At 41.3% G+C, this 13,572-nt stretch overlaps 1 protein-coding gene across 7 annotated transcripts in view; it reads left to right on the top strand.

The window, feature by feature from the left end:
* The window catches only part of ralgapa2 (Ral GTPase activating protein catalytic subunit alpha 2), a 57,648-nt gene that overhangs the window by 19,787 nt on the left and 24,289 nt on the right, over nt 1-13,572 (top strand). For all 7 annotated transcript variants that reach the window (XM_079574194.1, XM_079574192.1, XM_079574193.1 and 4 more), the window contains 13 exons: nt 46-201; nt 2,778-2,906; nt 3,003-3,131; nt 3,298-3,356; nt 4,265-4,373; nt 5,599-5,709; nt 6,075-6,143; nt 6,309-6,446; nt 7,990-8,164; nt 9,467-10,280; nt 10,793-10,864; nt 10,975-11,098; nt 11,189-11,344. In XM_079574194.1, the coding sequence (XP_079430320.1) occupies nt 46-201; nt 2,778-2,906; nt 3,003-3,131; nt 3,298-3,356; nt 4,265-4,373; nt 5,599-5,709; nt 6,075-6,143; nt 6,309-6,446; nt 7,990-8,164; nt 9,467-10,280; nt 10,793-10,864; nt 10,975-11,098; nt 11,189-11,344 (2,241 nt within the window). The remainder of the gene's footprint in view (nt 1-45; nt 202-2,777; nt 2,907-3,002; nt 3,132-3,297; nt 3,357-4,264; nt 4,374-5,598; nt 5,710-6,074; nt 6,144-6,308; nt 6,447-7,989; nt 8,165-9,466; nt 10,281-10,792; nt 10,865-10,974; nt 11,099-11,188; nt 11,345-13,572) is intronic.

Here is a 13,572-nt window from a genome sequence, read left to right on the forward strand (position 1 = left end):
GAGTTGTAATACATTTTCATATTACAACCCAATTGTCTTTTACAGGCAACAATGCTTCCAGCAGAGTTCAAAGCAGGGAAACTGCAGGCCTATAAGCTGATCTGTGAGATGATGACCAGACACCAGGACTTGCTTCCCAATAGTGACTTTTTGGTGCACCTTTACTCTATAATGCACAAGGCTTTTACAAGCGATGACCAGGTACAGACACTAGGTGGCACTCCTTCATTTTACTTTGAATCTGTTTTAACAGTAGACTTTGCTGCAGCTGAAGATGTGAAATGAATACACTTAATATGTTCATTCTAAGCACTATACAAATACAATAAACATGCCTCTTATGGCTTCGCACTTCCTGTAAATGTTACTATTAAGACTATAAATCCAACGTTAGTATTTAGATGAGCAGTTTCTACAGAGTTACGGCGTTACATCCTGTCTCAGATTTCAAAATTTCAGTTTAGAGTAGCTCTGTTGCTATCAGACAAAGCTGCCTGCAGATGAATGAAGTCTCAAAAACCACAGAACCTGTGTTTGTTGCCCTCCTGGCTTGCTTTCTTTCTTTTTTTGTTGATGTCTTGGCGTACGACAAGCTTATTAGAATGTTTTCCATGTTGTTAAATAATGTTTTGAGCCCCTGCCGCGTATACGTGATTAATTAAGGCCTGACGTCTGTCGTGCTCCGTTAGACTGACACGTCGGCTCTGGGCCCGGAGTACGCTGGGCGCTTTGACTGTGATTGTGTGAAGGAGCGGGAGGGATCCTGCCCGGGGAGCGGAGAGTAGAGCAATGAGGGGGGCACACAGGGATGAGGCAACATTCTCCAGCTTTTGTTGTGGCTCTGGATAATGCGTCGGGGGGCCCGAGCCAGGCTGGCCACTGAAGCATGCTCAAATTGGCCGGAGAAAAGAGTCCTCACGCCACACAATAGAGGACAGCCGCACGCCTGCTTAACATAAGAAAGTGCCTCTTATTTTCCCCTCCTCCGTCCCAGCTTTCACCCCATACCCCACACAAAATACATATACATCATCAACAATTTGTAAACGCAAATCATTTATAACTTAAATACATTAGTGTGAGTATTCTTTTACCAATCAAAAAATAATGTCTGATCACATAATTTTCTTCATTTTAAGATTTTATGACTTTGTTTTACATCACATTTAAGACTGTGCATGTGACATAAATATACTCTTGTGCACAGCATTTCTGTGTTTCAAAGTGTGTCATATCCCCTCAATAAGCACCTTCAGACTACATTTTAAGACAATTATTTAAATGGTGTAAAACAGCCACAATCTACAGTGTAGACCTCGCTGTAAATTATTACTGCTGTATTCAGCCAAGCCTAAAGAAAATGACAGTTCCCTGAGAGCGGTCTCTTCTGAGCTGAAAGAGTGCCAAGGTCAGTGCTATTGCCCTGATTGTCTGCCTCTCTCTGGTCACCGGTCTCTTGGAGGCGCATCCATAGCACAATAGCAGTAATCTAGCTAAAAGGTTCAATGTGAAATCTAACTTCCCTTTTACTTTGAGCATATGTGTTTGAAATTATTTGGAATGGAATTGGAAAGTGAATGATAACATCTATACTTAATTAATTACATTTAGTGATTACAAATACATTAATGGGATGTCCTGGTTTTCCTGTGTTGGTATCCGATGTAATGTTAGAGTGAACTCTGTCACCCCTGGGGCCAGCAGGTGGACAGCGTGTGCTTTTCTGGAGATGAGGCCAAATAAAAAGCCTGAGGTGGCTCTATTCAGACTTACGTTAATGCATCTTTTGTTGATGTCGGGGCCATTCCTACTGCCAGCACAGAGCCACATGCAGGGTGCTGTTCCCATTTCTATACACAAACCTCAAACCTGCTTCCCTCTACTTACGCATACAATAGAAAACACTTTGCATTTTACATTTGTGGCTTCCTCTAAAATGCTTATTTCAAGCAATCAAGCAACAGTTTGTTGCCTGCTAATTACCTCTGACTGCACTGCACATTATGCTCCAGAGGTCAATTACGAACAAAATGATGGTAAAATAGGCCTTCAATCCTGGAGCTCTTCCCACCAATTTTCTACATCAGAAGCAGCGTGTTGGTTTGACTTCCTGTTTATTGCCTTGGCGTGTTTATTCTATTTCTCTTTTGTTCACCTGCATTCCCTGTTTACAAAGCCACGGGTTATTAATGTCCCAGATAGAGGGGTAGTACAGCAGTGTGTGTATTTGCTTGAACAGAACCAAGGAAGATTTGTGTGGCTTTGTGTTTGCTAAAGTGACCTTTACTTTAGCGAGGAACATGTTTGTGTTTGAACTGGCCGATTTACACGTTTATGGCGAAGGAGGCAGGTGTTTCGAGGCTGGACCTTGCCTTTGTACACAAATGTAAACACCAGCCTCTAAGATAAGAGGGGTAATTACTTGAAAGCTGCAATGCCATGTGATTATACTTTGAAATAGTTACTGTAGGCAATATAATTCAATTTCTTTTAAACATGCATTACAGTAACATTGCTGTTGCTGGGCAATGAGCTGAAAAGGAGAATGTTAATAGATGACCAATCTGTCTCCTCATCACCAGTTTTGACTGTGTAACCAATTGTTGCATCTTGAGTAAATGATGGATTTTGGCACCTATTGAGTTTACTGACATTTACTGTTTCACCAGTAACTCCTTCCACATTATGGCTTATTTACAAAATGTTTCTGATCCTGCACCAACTAAATATTTCTAGTCTGTAAACTGTTTGTGTTCGTGTTCTGTATATGTCACCAGGATGTTTTAAACACTATCATTGGATCCTGTTCACCTCGATTCTTCTTCCTCGGCCTGCCCGGCTTCACGATGCTGATTGGAGACTTTATTTCTGCTGCTGCTTATATTCTAAGTTCGGACTCCCTTGAGGTACTTTTCCACTGATAAAATGAATGTGTGAAAATGTCACATGAATTTAAAAGCTCTTTTCATTTAGAACTATTTACCTAGTCTTCTTCTCTCTAGGCTCCCCGAATGGAGGCACAGACTATCTTGGGTTCCCTCGTGAGTTTCCCAGACCTTTACCTCCAGATTCCAGTACTACAGAGCATCAGAGACTCCGATGACTTAGTCGTAGGGAAAGAAGATATCAAGGTCAGCAAATAAATGTGTCATTATTGTATAATTTGTAATGTTGTTATGAAACAAACTTGTTCTTAAGTCTTCAGCAAATGATTCAACTTAATACATACTGTATTTGTATCACATGTGCTCGTTTACTGTATATTTGAAAGTGTCTCACTGTGATTTCTCTTTTCAGGATTATCTGGTCCACATCCTTCTAGAATCAGCAATCAAGGAACACTGTGAAGCTGCAAGGTAAGTTCAGATAAATAGGTCCTGGGTTTGATTCCCAGGCCATGTGGGCCTCTGTGTGGAGTTTGCATGTTCTCCCTGTGTCGAGATGGATTTCTTCCAGATGCTCCCGTTTCCCCCATCAACCCAGGACATGGGTTAAAACGTCTTGCTAGGCACTCCTGACCTAGGTCCTGGATCACGTTTAGGAGATGGGTCCCTGTACACTGCCCGCGGTCGCCACTGCTCCTGATGGTTGCCCTGAGGCAATGACTGAAGGATGAATCAAACGCAGACACACAATTCTACAAATACAAATTCAGGAAACTTCAGGAAAAATCTTGGCTATAGTCACAGTTTATTTGTAGTATGTCACTTAAAGGGACTATACAGAGTTTAAAAATGTTAAAATTATGTATTTTCCTCCCCTACATGTTCCAGCCATGTCCTAATGTGTAGAATGAGCTCAGACCTGTTCACCACAACTGCCTCTAAAATCCTCCACTGTCACTCAAAAAGGTGTTAATTCAGTTCCAAAGTGCTGTCATGCACAAGCTTAATATAGAAGCTGCAGTTACACATAAGACCTGAGGTGGCAGTAGTGAGTATAAAATGACAAACTTGCATCTAGCCCCTTTAAATGCTCAAACATCTGTTAAATTCAGAGCCAACTTAATACTTTCTCTCTGATTAATAACTTTATTGCTGGACTAATGGATATTTCTTAATTGTCAATATATTTATTATTTATTCACACAAGATGCCGCGTGTTTAGATATTGACGTGCCATTCGCTTATCTGACTGGTTATTCTGCCACTCGATCACACTCATCTGAACTATAGAGTTAGCTAAAGATCTTGTTCATGATATGCATTTCAGGTTAAACTTTGGTGATACCTGTTCTAACCTGCTCTCATTGTTCATTTTTCAGATGCATTGCTGTGTGCAGCTTGGGTCTGTGGATATGCCAGGAGCTTGTGCAAAAGAAGATACACCATCAAGTTAAGGATGCCATCAACGTTTTGGGAGTAACACTAAAGGTCCGGATACATTTACGTGTTATGTTCTGAGATTAGAAAGCTGAATTTGATTTAGAACAAAAATAGCAGATAGTTTTTGCATAAATGTAATCTTTGTGACAGTGTGTTTTAGTTTGGCACTGATGTGCTATAGTATTTAGTTTTGAGAAAGATGATAGTTGATTACATAAAAGGGCTTCTGAACCATTTCAGCGTAATGAAGGTAGAGTAAAACACGTCCAGTGATGTGGCTCACGGGTACGTTTTAAAACTGGCCTCTTTCTGTCTGAGTGAAGAGATGCCTTAACCAGTGGTGGCTGTTTGTTTGTTTTTTTCCATGGAAAAGGTTTTGGGCGGTGGTGTAATTTCCAGGCTTACTCTCAGTAGATGTGAGGCCAATTTAAGCAGCTACATCTCCAGCTTCCTGCTCGAACTACCCCCCACCCCTTTCCTCTAATGGAGCAGTAATCACTCCCCTGTACAAGTTGACACACAGACTTCGCCAGTCCCAAAATAGTGGGTATATGCTAGGTGGGGGATCCAGGGGGAAGAGTGGCACTGAGAGACTCTTTTCTAAAAGCAGGTGCTGAACTCTCAGAGCCCTTTTTTGTGTTTGGCCATTTCTGCACTCCCCACATTGTCTGCCCTTGTTACATGTTGAGAGGCATTCAGCTGGAAGAAATGGGAAATTCTATTTCTCCACAAAGAATTTCAAATCACTGAAGAAATCCACATTTGAAAGAAAATTGTCAACAGCTCAATTCTTTCCTCCAATGAGCCCAGAGAAAATGAGCCATGGCTTGAAGTGGAAATGAAATTATGCTGATTATCTGCACAGTAAGTGAAAAGCTGGATTTGGGGAAAATTACACAAATTTTTTTCACACTTGGCCTAAACCATCTCTCTTGATCTCTGGACAGTAATGTTTCTATCTTCCATTTTTTTATTTTTTCTCTTCAAACTCAATAAGAATGTGAGCAGACTCCTCTCTCCAACATTCGTTGTGTTTTTCCCTTGGAAATTGGAATGATAAAAGAAATATCTGCGCACTTGCTTCACTTTAACAGTGTTTGATTCTTCCTCAGCTGATTGTTTTTTGTGCAGTCTGAATGATTGAAGTTGGTCTCGTAAAAACCATGTACTTATTGCACACAACATTTATTAATGTTTGAAAGCTTCTTTATGGTTTGTACTTGAATTATCTGAATGTGAATTTAAGTTGATAATTGTTCACTGTTTTGTATAGTTTGGGAACAAAGCTGTTGCGCATGCAGCCTGTGACGTGCTGCAACTGCTCGTCTGTCACTGGGAACATCTCCAGAAGTTAGATTCTGCGCTGCCTAAGAAAATCATTGAGGTATGTTTGAACATGAAATATGAATATAGGATGTTTTTTTTTTTTTTTTCAAGAATAAAAATACATCGTGAGATTCTTTCAGCGTCAGGCATCGCCAGAGTTGGAACTAAAAGAGGAAAGTGCAGTGTGCCACACAGTCACTCAGTTTATTATATCCTTGATATTTTATTGTCTTATGTGATATATCTGGGATTTCAAAAGGGAGATTTAGATTATCGGACTTTCAAATGTCCCTCTGCGTTCATTTTTGCTTATCCATATGCTTCACGGTGTAGTATTACTTCCACTTTTATTACGTGTCTTGCTTGCTGGTGAATAGGAGTGTGTCATCCAATTATCTTTCTCCTTGTTTTGTCCCACTACAGATCTTTGTGGCCACAATAGCCTTTTTGTTACCCAGCGCAGAGCACTCAACAGTGGAGGCAGACAAAAAGGTACCAGCTTTAAAAGGAGGGGATGTAAAATATCTAAGATCTAAAAGCCCTCAGATCTATCATGGTGGAATGGTGCATTTGCAGTGGAATGTTTCTGTCTATGTCTTTCGTCTTTGTAGCTGGTCAAGTGTGGTCTAAACCCGTTTCTCTAATATTCTTTTACAGTTGCTGGTGTCTCTGTTGTTGTGTCTTTTGGACTGGTGCATGGCTGTTCCCTTGAGTCTGCTGCTTGAACCCATCACCACGCCAACCTTGGAGGAGTGCGATCCTCATAAGGCCCCCCTTTTGGACTACATTTACAGGGTAGGTGACCACATGAACAGTAACCCAAGTTTTTTTCTCAACAACAAAATCATTTTAAGAACCTACTTTATTAACAGTGCCACTCCTGGATTGCAAGCAGTAAATGCATCTTCCGACTTATTTTGTTTTATTTTATTTTATTTTATTCAAGCGCTGTACAGTATTTCTTCCTTGATTTTATGTCCTGACCCTGAGGATCAGGGCTGACACAAATAAATGAGGCAGTATTCATTCGCTCCTGTCTGGGCAGATGCGGTCAACAGCAGATCATTGTAAGGATGTCACCCTGATAAGAAATGGTCCAATTATTCAAACAGGACCCATTGTCCATTTGATAAGCTCTGGCCATGAATGCTTGTTCTACACATCTGAATGGAATATGTCTTAATATGAGAGTGACCGCAGCTGCTACAAAAGCAAAGACAATTATCCATGATTATTTCTATACCAGAACACTAAAGGTCTGAACCCACCAACATTTAATGGAAACATGATTAGCGTAGTACAGCATGTGATGGTTAGCGTTAGGCATGTGAACAGTACTTCGCTGTAAGACTGACATTGATTATGCTTATGGGTTCATGCAAGTTTTGTTGGAGCTTGTCCATCTGCTCGTATTGCCTCCCTCAGTGACCAGCTGCATTAGTTGTGTGTATAGAGGGGGGGGGGGAAGCAAAGTGTGTGCACGCTGGCATTGTATTTTTTCCTTCTTTGTTATTGTTTTCTGTGTTTGTCTAAATGTTTACTAACATATTACCTCATTTTATTTTCATTTGTGTGCTTTGTATTTTTTACATTTCAGAAACTGTTGCTATGTGAAGTGCAGCCACTTAGTTGTCAAGCGCAGCCGTGTTTCCCCCTCCTCTGTGTCTCTCCACCTCTCCACAGAGGAAGCTCTTTGGGGCTTTCGTGTAGCAGCTGTTTGGTTCAGGTCTTTTTAGCATCAAACCTCCAGTCCCTCCCCCCTGTGCTCAAAGGTCTGCTTGGTAGAATCATCCATACTGTCTACATTTCCCCACACAATACTGTTTCAGATGGCAGGGCATGCCTGCGTCTAAGCATCCCTCAGCCAAGTGTGAGCGCATGTGTGTACTGAATAGGATTAGCAAGTGCATGGCTCTACCCATGTTGCTCCACCCTGAATGAGAGGCCCTCTCATTTACATATTTGCCTTGGAACTCGGATCTAATGAGTACTGTATACAGGTGTTTCAGACTGTGCTTATTCGTACATCTCTGTTGGTGTTTGTGGTTGAAGCTTATCACAAGGATAAAGTCTTAATTAAATCAAACTGGGTAAACCTGTCCAATGGCTGTAATCAACTGCCCCAGTGCGTCTTATCTAGCCCTGCCAACGAATGCTTCACCATCTGTTGTGTTGATCAATACACTCACACATTACAGGAGAAATGGATTTAGCTTCACCCATCCCTCTTTTACTCTCCAGAAACGTTATGTTGATCATCATGTTCAATGTTACAATTAATACAGTGATCATGATGACATGTACATAAATTAACAATATCACTCTCTCCTATTCTCAGGTACTGCACTGTTGTGTGTACGGCTCCAATTTGTACACCCAGCAGAGCCACTACCTCCTGAGTCTGTCTGACCTGTCCACTGACTATGACCTCATGTTGGGTCAAGTTAAGAGCTGTGAGCCCACACCCTCCCAGACTGCTACAGACTTTGGAAATCTACTTACTGTAGCCGAGGGTAAGAACATACATGTGACAATTCTGCTTTGTTGCTGTTAGAGTAGCAGCTCTGATCATGCCCTTGTTGTGAGACATTGGTCCCTGTGCAAAACTGTATTTTTTTACACACATGTGTCCGAGCATACTGAAATATTCTACAAACTAAATGGGAGTGCATTTAATGGACTCCCTCCATTTGAAGCTTTTCCATTAAATGTCAATGTCTTAAATATATAAAAAGGAAATCAAGTATCAGAGGGAGAGAGATTCACATTAATGCTTATCCCTTGAGAGAAGACCCATTATGGGGTTTAGATAAAAATGTATTTTTTTTCCCTCTTTTCTCTTTGTGACCTTGCAATTCCATTAGGAAGTAGAGACTATATTTCTCTCTATGTGCTCAACTTCCAAAAAGACTTTTGAATCGACCTACATGGTGCATGTAGGCAATGCTGAAAAATGTTAGCACATGGGTGCGTTTTGGTACACAGCTGTTGTCTTAAATGAAATAACAAAACACTGCCAAAAGGGCAAACCAAAGAGTGCCGACTTAGTTATATTCATGTCCCTGCCTCATATTGATCAAGTCACATCAAAAGGCCAGTGCATCTCTAATGCAGCTTGGCCTGCTTTCTGAAGAGCTTTTTCCACTTTGATGGGGATAATGGTATTGATAGCACTGTCACAATGCAGGAGTGCATCTTCTTGTTTTTTCCACCTCTATGCAGAATAAAGCATGGCATGTTCACTTACGACTGAAACCCATTTACATAAATGCAATTCACATTCAGTCTTATTCATCGTTGTGTAAAGATGGTGGTTCTTATTAGCCCTCTTCCCGTCATAGAGCCTGGTCATTGTGGAAAATATTAAATAGGCTTTTCGAAGTTATCTTAAGGTAAGGCTGCTTTGGGATGCAGTCCCTAAGCCATTATATAGAATACGGAGAACAAATCTGAAAACATTCTGCACTAAATGTTAATAAAGAAAAAGTCCATACTGTAATAGAAGTATGTGTTTTTTGTGTCTACTCAATGTATTGTCTCATTGTACAAAAACATAAGATTGGTATGTATAATTTCCTTATACCCTTCCCGGGCGGTCTCTCTCTCTCATCCTTCCAAACTTGAACTGCACTTTTCTGGACTGCTAGACAACCTCATATAATGATGAGGGGCATCTCTCCTGAAAAGTGCAGTCTTGGAGCAGCAGAGATACTGCACAGAACCTTCAAGCTCCCTCTGGTCGGATGAAAGTGCCCAGGGAGGGTTAGAAGCTTGTTTGTCTGTTTATTAATTTACTTGTTCATTCATTCTGACAGAGAAACGGCGGCGAAACATGGAGGTTATTCCCCTTACAGCGCGTATGGTCATGACACACCTTGTGAACCATCTGGGCCATCATCCTTTGAGCGGTGGCCCGGCTCTTCTCCACAGCCTTGTGAGTGAAAATCATGACAACCCTTACGTGGAGTCATCAGAGCTCTCTTCCGAGGTCTTCAAAAGCCCAAACCTGCAGCTATTCGTCTTTAATGACAGCACTCTGGTGTCTTATCTGCAAATCCCAGCAGATGAGCATGCTGTTGGACAGCCTCCACATTCCTCCTCCCAAGTACGGGTCATTGTGCGGGATATCTCGGGCAAATACTCCTGGGATGGTTCAGTCCTATACTGCACCAATCATGAAGATTCTCATGACATAGACAATATGAATGTCCCTCTTTCACCCTCTGCTACAAGCACACAAAGTAAAGATGATTCCACCTATTTGGCACAAGGGCTTTACAGAAAACAACATTCACTTTCGAGCTGCAGTGAAGATGAGGAACTGGACATTTTGGATAAGCTTTTGGAGGAGTTGGGCTACAGCAGCCCAGAATGCCTGACCCAGCCGCAGCTTAAGCTCAATCAGCCAGCTCCTTCCCCCTGTGGCATGAATCTTGAACAGGAAGGTGCCATTCTAGAGGCCATTCTTCGTCAGACTCAGCAGGAGGAGGAGCAGGTGAGGAAGTGGGACACTGATGTAAGCTTTAGAGCCGCCTGCCAGAGAGAGCCCACCCACCTGGAACCCAAAGCTCCTTTCTACTTCTGCCGACTACTCCTCAATGACCTAGGCATGAACTCTTGGGACCACAGGTATTCAAGGTTCTTCTGCTACTTCAGTAATAGTACTTACTTAGACTCATCAACTAAAATGAAGAAAACTAGTTGTAAACTAACAGTAATTTGTATCAAAACGTTACCGATACATCTTTTAAAGATGAAAAATCATAATGATCTTTGATTTAGTTGTTCTATTAATTATAAATTAATTTAAAAAATACACTGCTATTATATGTGTTGGTGTATTGCTCAGAAAGTAGAGTTAAAAGCATGCTGGAGAGATTCTTAATCTTCTCTCCACGGGGTAAAAGTGCCCAGCTGTTTCCACTGAAGTCTAGCAAAGCCACCCTTTGCCATGCTTCCTCGTAAATTAAAAGCTTACACCTCTTAATGGTGATAGTCAAGCAAGCAAAAAAAAAAAGCCAATAAGGTTGCCAGTAGCACCTGCACCGTTTTTGTCTTGTTAATCCCGCTTTTGGGGTAATTTTGGAAAGAACATGTTTTTTATTTCAATAATTAAACCATTCTTTTTCTTTATTTATCAGGAAAAGTTTCCATTTGCTGAAGAAAAACTCAAAACTGTTGCGAGAGTTGAAGAATTTGGATTCAAGACAATGGTAATGATTTCTGCCAAACGTTTTCTAAAATGCACTCAGGACAAAGATGGCATTGAATAAAGTTAGGGTCTTGTTGGTTTTGTCATATTAACTGTGTTGATTTGATGCAGTCGAGAGACACACAAGATTGCTGTGTTTTACATTGGAGAAGGTCAAGAGGATAAATGCTCCATCTTGTCCAATTGCACTGGCAGTCAGGAATATGAAGGCTTTGTTTCAGGGCTTGGATGGGAGGTACAGACATCAACTTCATCTAAAGTGGAAATGATCAGACAAAGCAAGTTTTCTTTGTACATATCAACAAAATAATGTTTTTATTTACAGGTGGAGCTGGCTTCACACTGTGGCTTTATGGGCGGCCTCCAGAGAAATGGCAGCACAGGTCTCACAGCTCCTTACTATGCTACCTCCGCGGTGGAAGCCATCTTTCACGTCTCCACACGTATGCCGTCTAATTCAGATGACTGCCTCACCAAAAAGGTACATTTTAGCTTAATTCCATTGTAACCTTGCTACGTTTATTGTTATTTGGATGCAGTAAAATGTAGTGGTGTAACAATGCACCATGCCACGATGTACCACGAAGCTCAAATCTGACGATATACCTCGTACCAAAGTGACGTTGCAAGTTTTAGCCAATATTTTTTTTTATTTATAAGCTCTGGGGTGTGTGTCCTGCGTGTATGAACCGTTGAAATGGCTACATAGTTGTAGGCCCTGTGTTGCTGTAGCCTTCAGTTCTGTGTTAAACTGTGATCTGGAGGTGTGACTCTGGAGTGCGGGCATTGATTAGTGACCCTGGCCCATCAGGCCTGTGGAACAGAGTTGCAGGCGCGTGAGTGAAGAGAGGGCATGTGCCGCTGTGGTAATGACTATGATTCTGTTCGCTCCTGCCCCCCTCCCTCAGTGCTGTGACCAGGGCCTGGATTCAGCCATTAGCTTTGGCTGCTAGGGCAGGCGCCGGCCGGATGCCGGCAGGATCCTTTTATCCAATTCCTGCTGCCGCCACAGGAACCATCGATCGGGTTCTGCAGTGGGATTCTGAACTGTTGCACACCAGTAGCAGTTAGCATCGAAGAAATGAGCCGCAAGGCCCCTGCCATTGCTCCCAATCTTCTCATACAGGATCCTGCTGGGAAGGGAAATTCATCAGGCTATACACCTCCTGTCCTCTGCTGCCCACCTTTTCTCTATTAAACTAATATTCTCCGTTGCCATACACTGGTGTTCATCTTTATAGATTCACTCCCCCATGGCATTTGTACATGGCCAGATAGACTCAAAGTAACTTGGATTATTGAGAGTTCTGTATAGTTTTACTTCAGTCAGCAGAGTGGCTGCTTGCAAGGAGAGTAATGTCTAATAAGTAAAACTGAATTGTGGCTGTTTGCACTAGCCACTGGACTTAGGGTTTTAGGATCAGGTCATACCATAATTCAAAGGTTATGTAGACCACTAGTTAATGTTGTTAAAGTAGTGAATACGAGTGACAGATGTTTTGTTCTGCAATTTTCGGTACATACAGAGTGAGCAATGGGCGGAATGTGCATAGAGAACATAGAGCAGTTCTAGTGACGTGCACAGACATTTTGAGGAGCAGGTGCTCAACCATGAAAAAAATATTTTATAGCACGACAAACAGAATTGCTAAAGTTACTGACTTCTTCCCGCTTACATTGTCCGGATGGTCTCTATACGCGGCGCTGACATCCTTGCCTTATTATTATTGTCTTGTTGCGCGAGTTTGTGCATTAAAGTTATCAAATTTACTCAGTTTACTTCCGCAAGTAGCCACCATTTACTCAAATGAGGGAACACGGGGATAGAGCAGTAAGCCTACATCAGCGCTGCCGCAGCTTGAGAGGCAGAGGAGGAAGAAGGAAGCGCAATTTGGATTTGATTTAAAACTGTATTTCCAGTACTTATTAGCTTAGAGCAAATATTAAAGAACATAAAAACTGCACGTTCCTGAGTCCTTTTTAGACCAGAGATCTATTATAATGTCCCGATACAGACTATTGTTTATGAAATCATTCATTTTTATCACTTATGTGTGTTTGTCCTAGAGTGACCAAACCCTCACCTTCACAAACACTTTACCTCGTTTTACATTGGTCATTTTTTATTCAATTACTTTTTCCATCAATCTCTTCAATATGTAGCCTAGATATATGTGTATTACATTTATTCTCAATTGGCAATGAATAAAATGTTATATCTGGGTTTTTTAGTCATAAATATCACTTTCTTGATTATTAATTTATTGTTTTACTACTGCTTGATTTTTTGGGGGATTTTTTTTTTTAAGATTGTTGTAATGTTGAGTTTGTGGCAAAGAAATTGACTCGTAGATCCACTTTTACATGCTAATTGTAATAACATAAAAAGTCAAGTGGTCTATGCACTCAGCAGTGATTTTCCACCAGGCTTAATAATATAGTCAATTGATGGACCGCAGCCAAAAAGCATTTGTATTATTCATAATTTGTGATATCTGAGGTTAATGCTCATGATAAAATGCAGCGAAAACAGGCCACAGAACTTTGAAAACATCTTTGAACTAGCACCACATCTGCTTGATAGGTCTGTGGGCTCCTTCAGCAATAGAAAAAGACCAATCGGCGATATGGGTAAATTCCCAGTGACAGAGGCTGATCTGCAGGAGATGTGGGCGGGGACTATTTGAGGGAGTTTCGGTTTGTCATTTG

The sequence above is a fragment of the Gobius niger genome, assembly GCF_951799975.1.
Source record: "Gobius niger genome assembly, chromosome: 16".
Lineage (NCBI taxonomy): Eukaryota > Metazoa > Chordata > Actinopteri > Gobiiformes > Gobiidae > Gobius > Gobius niger.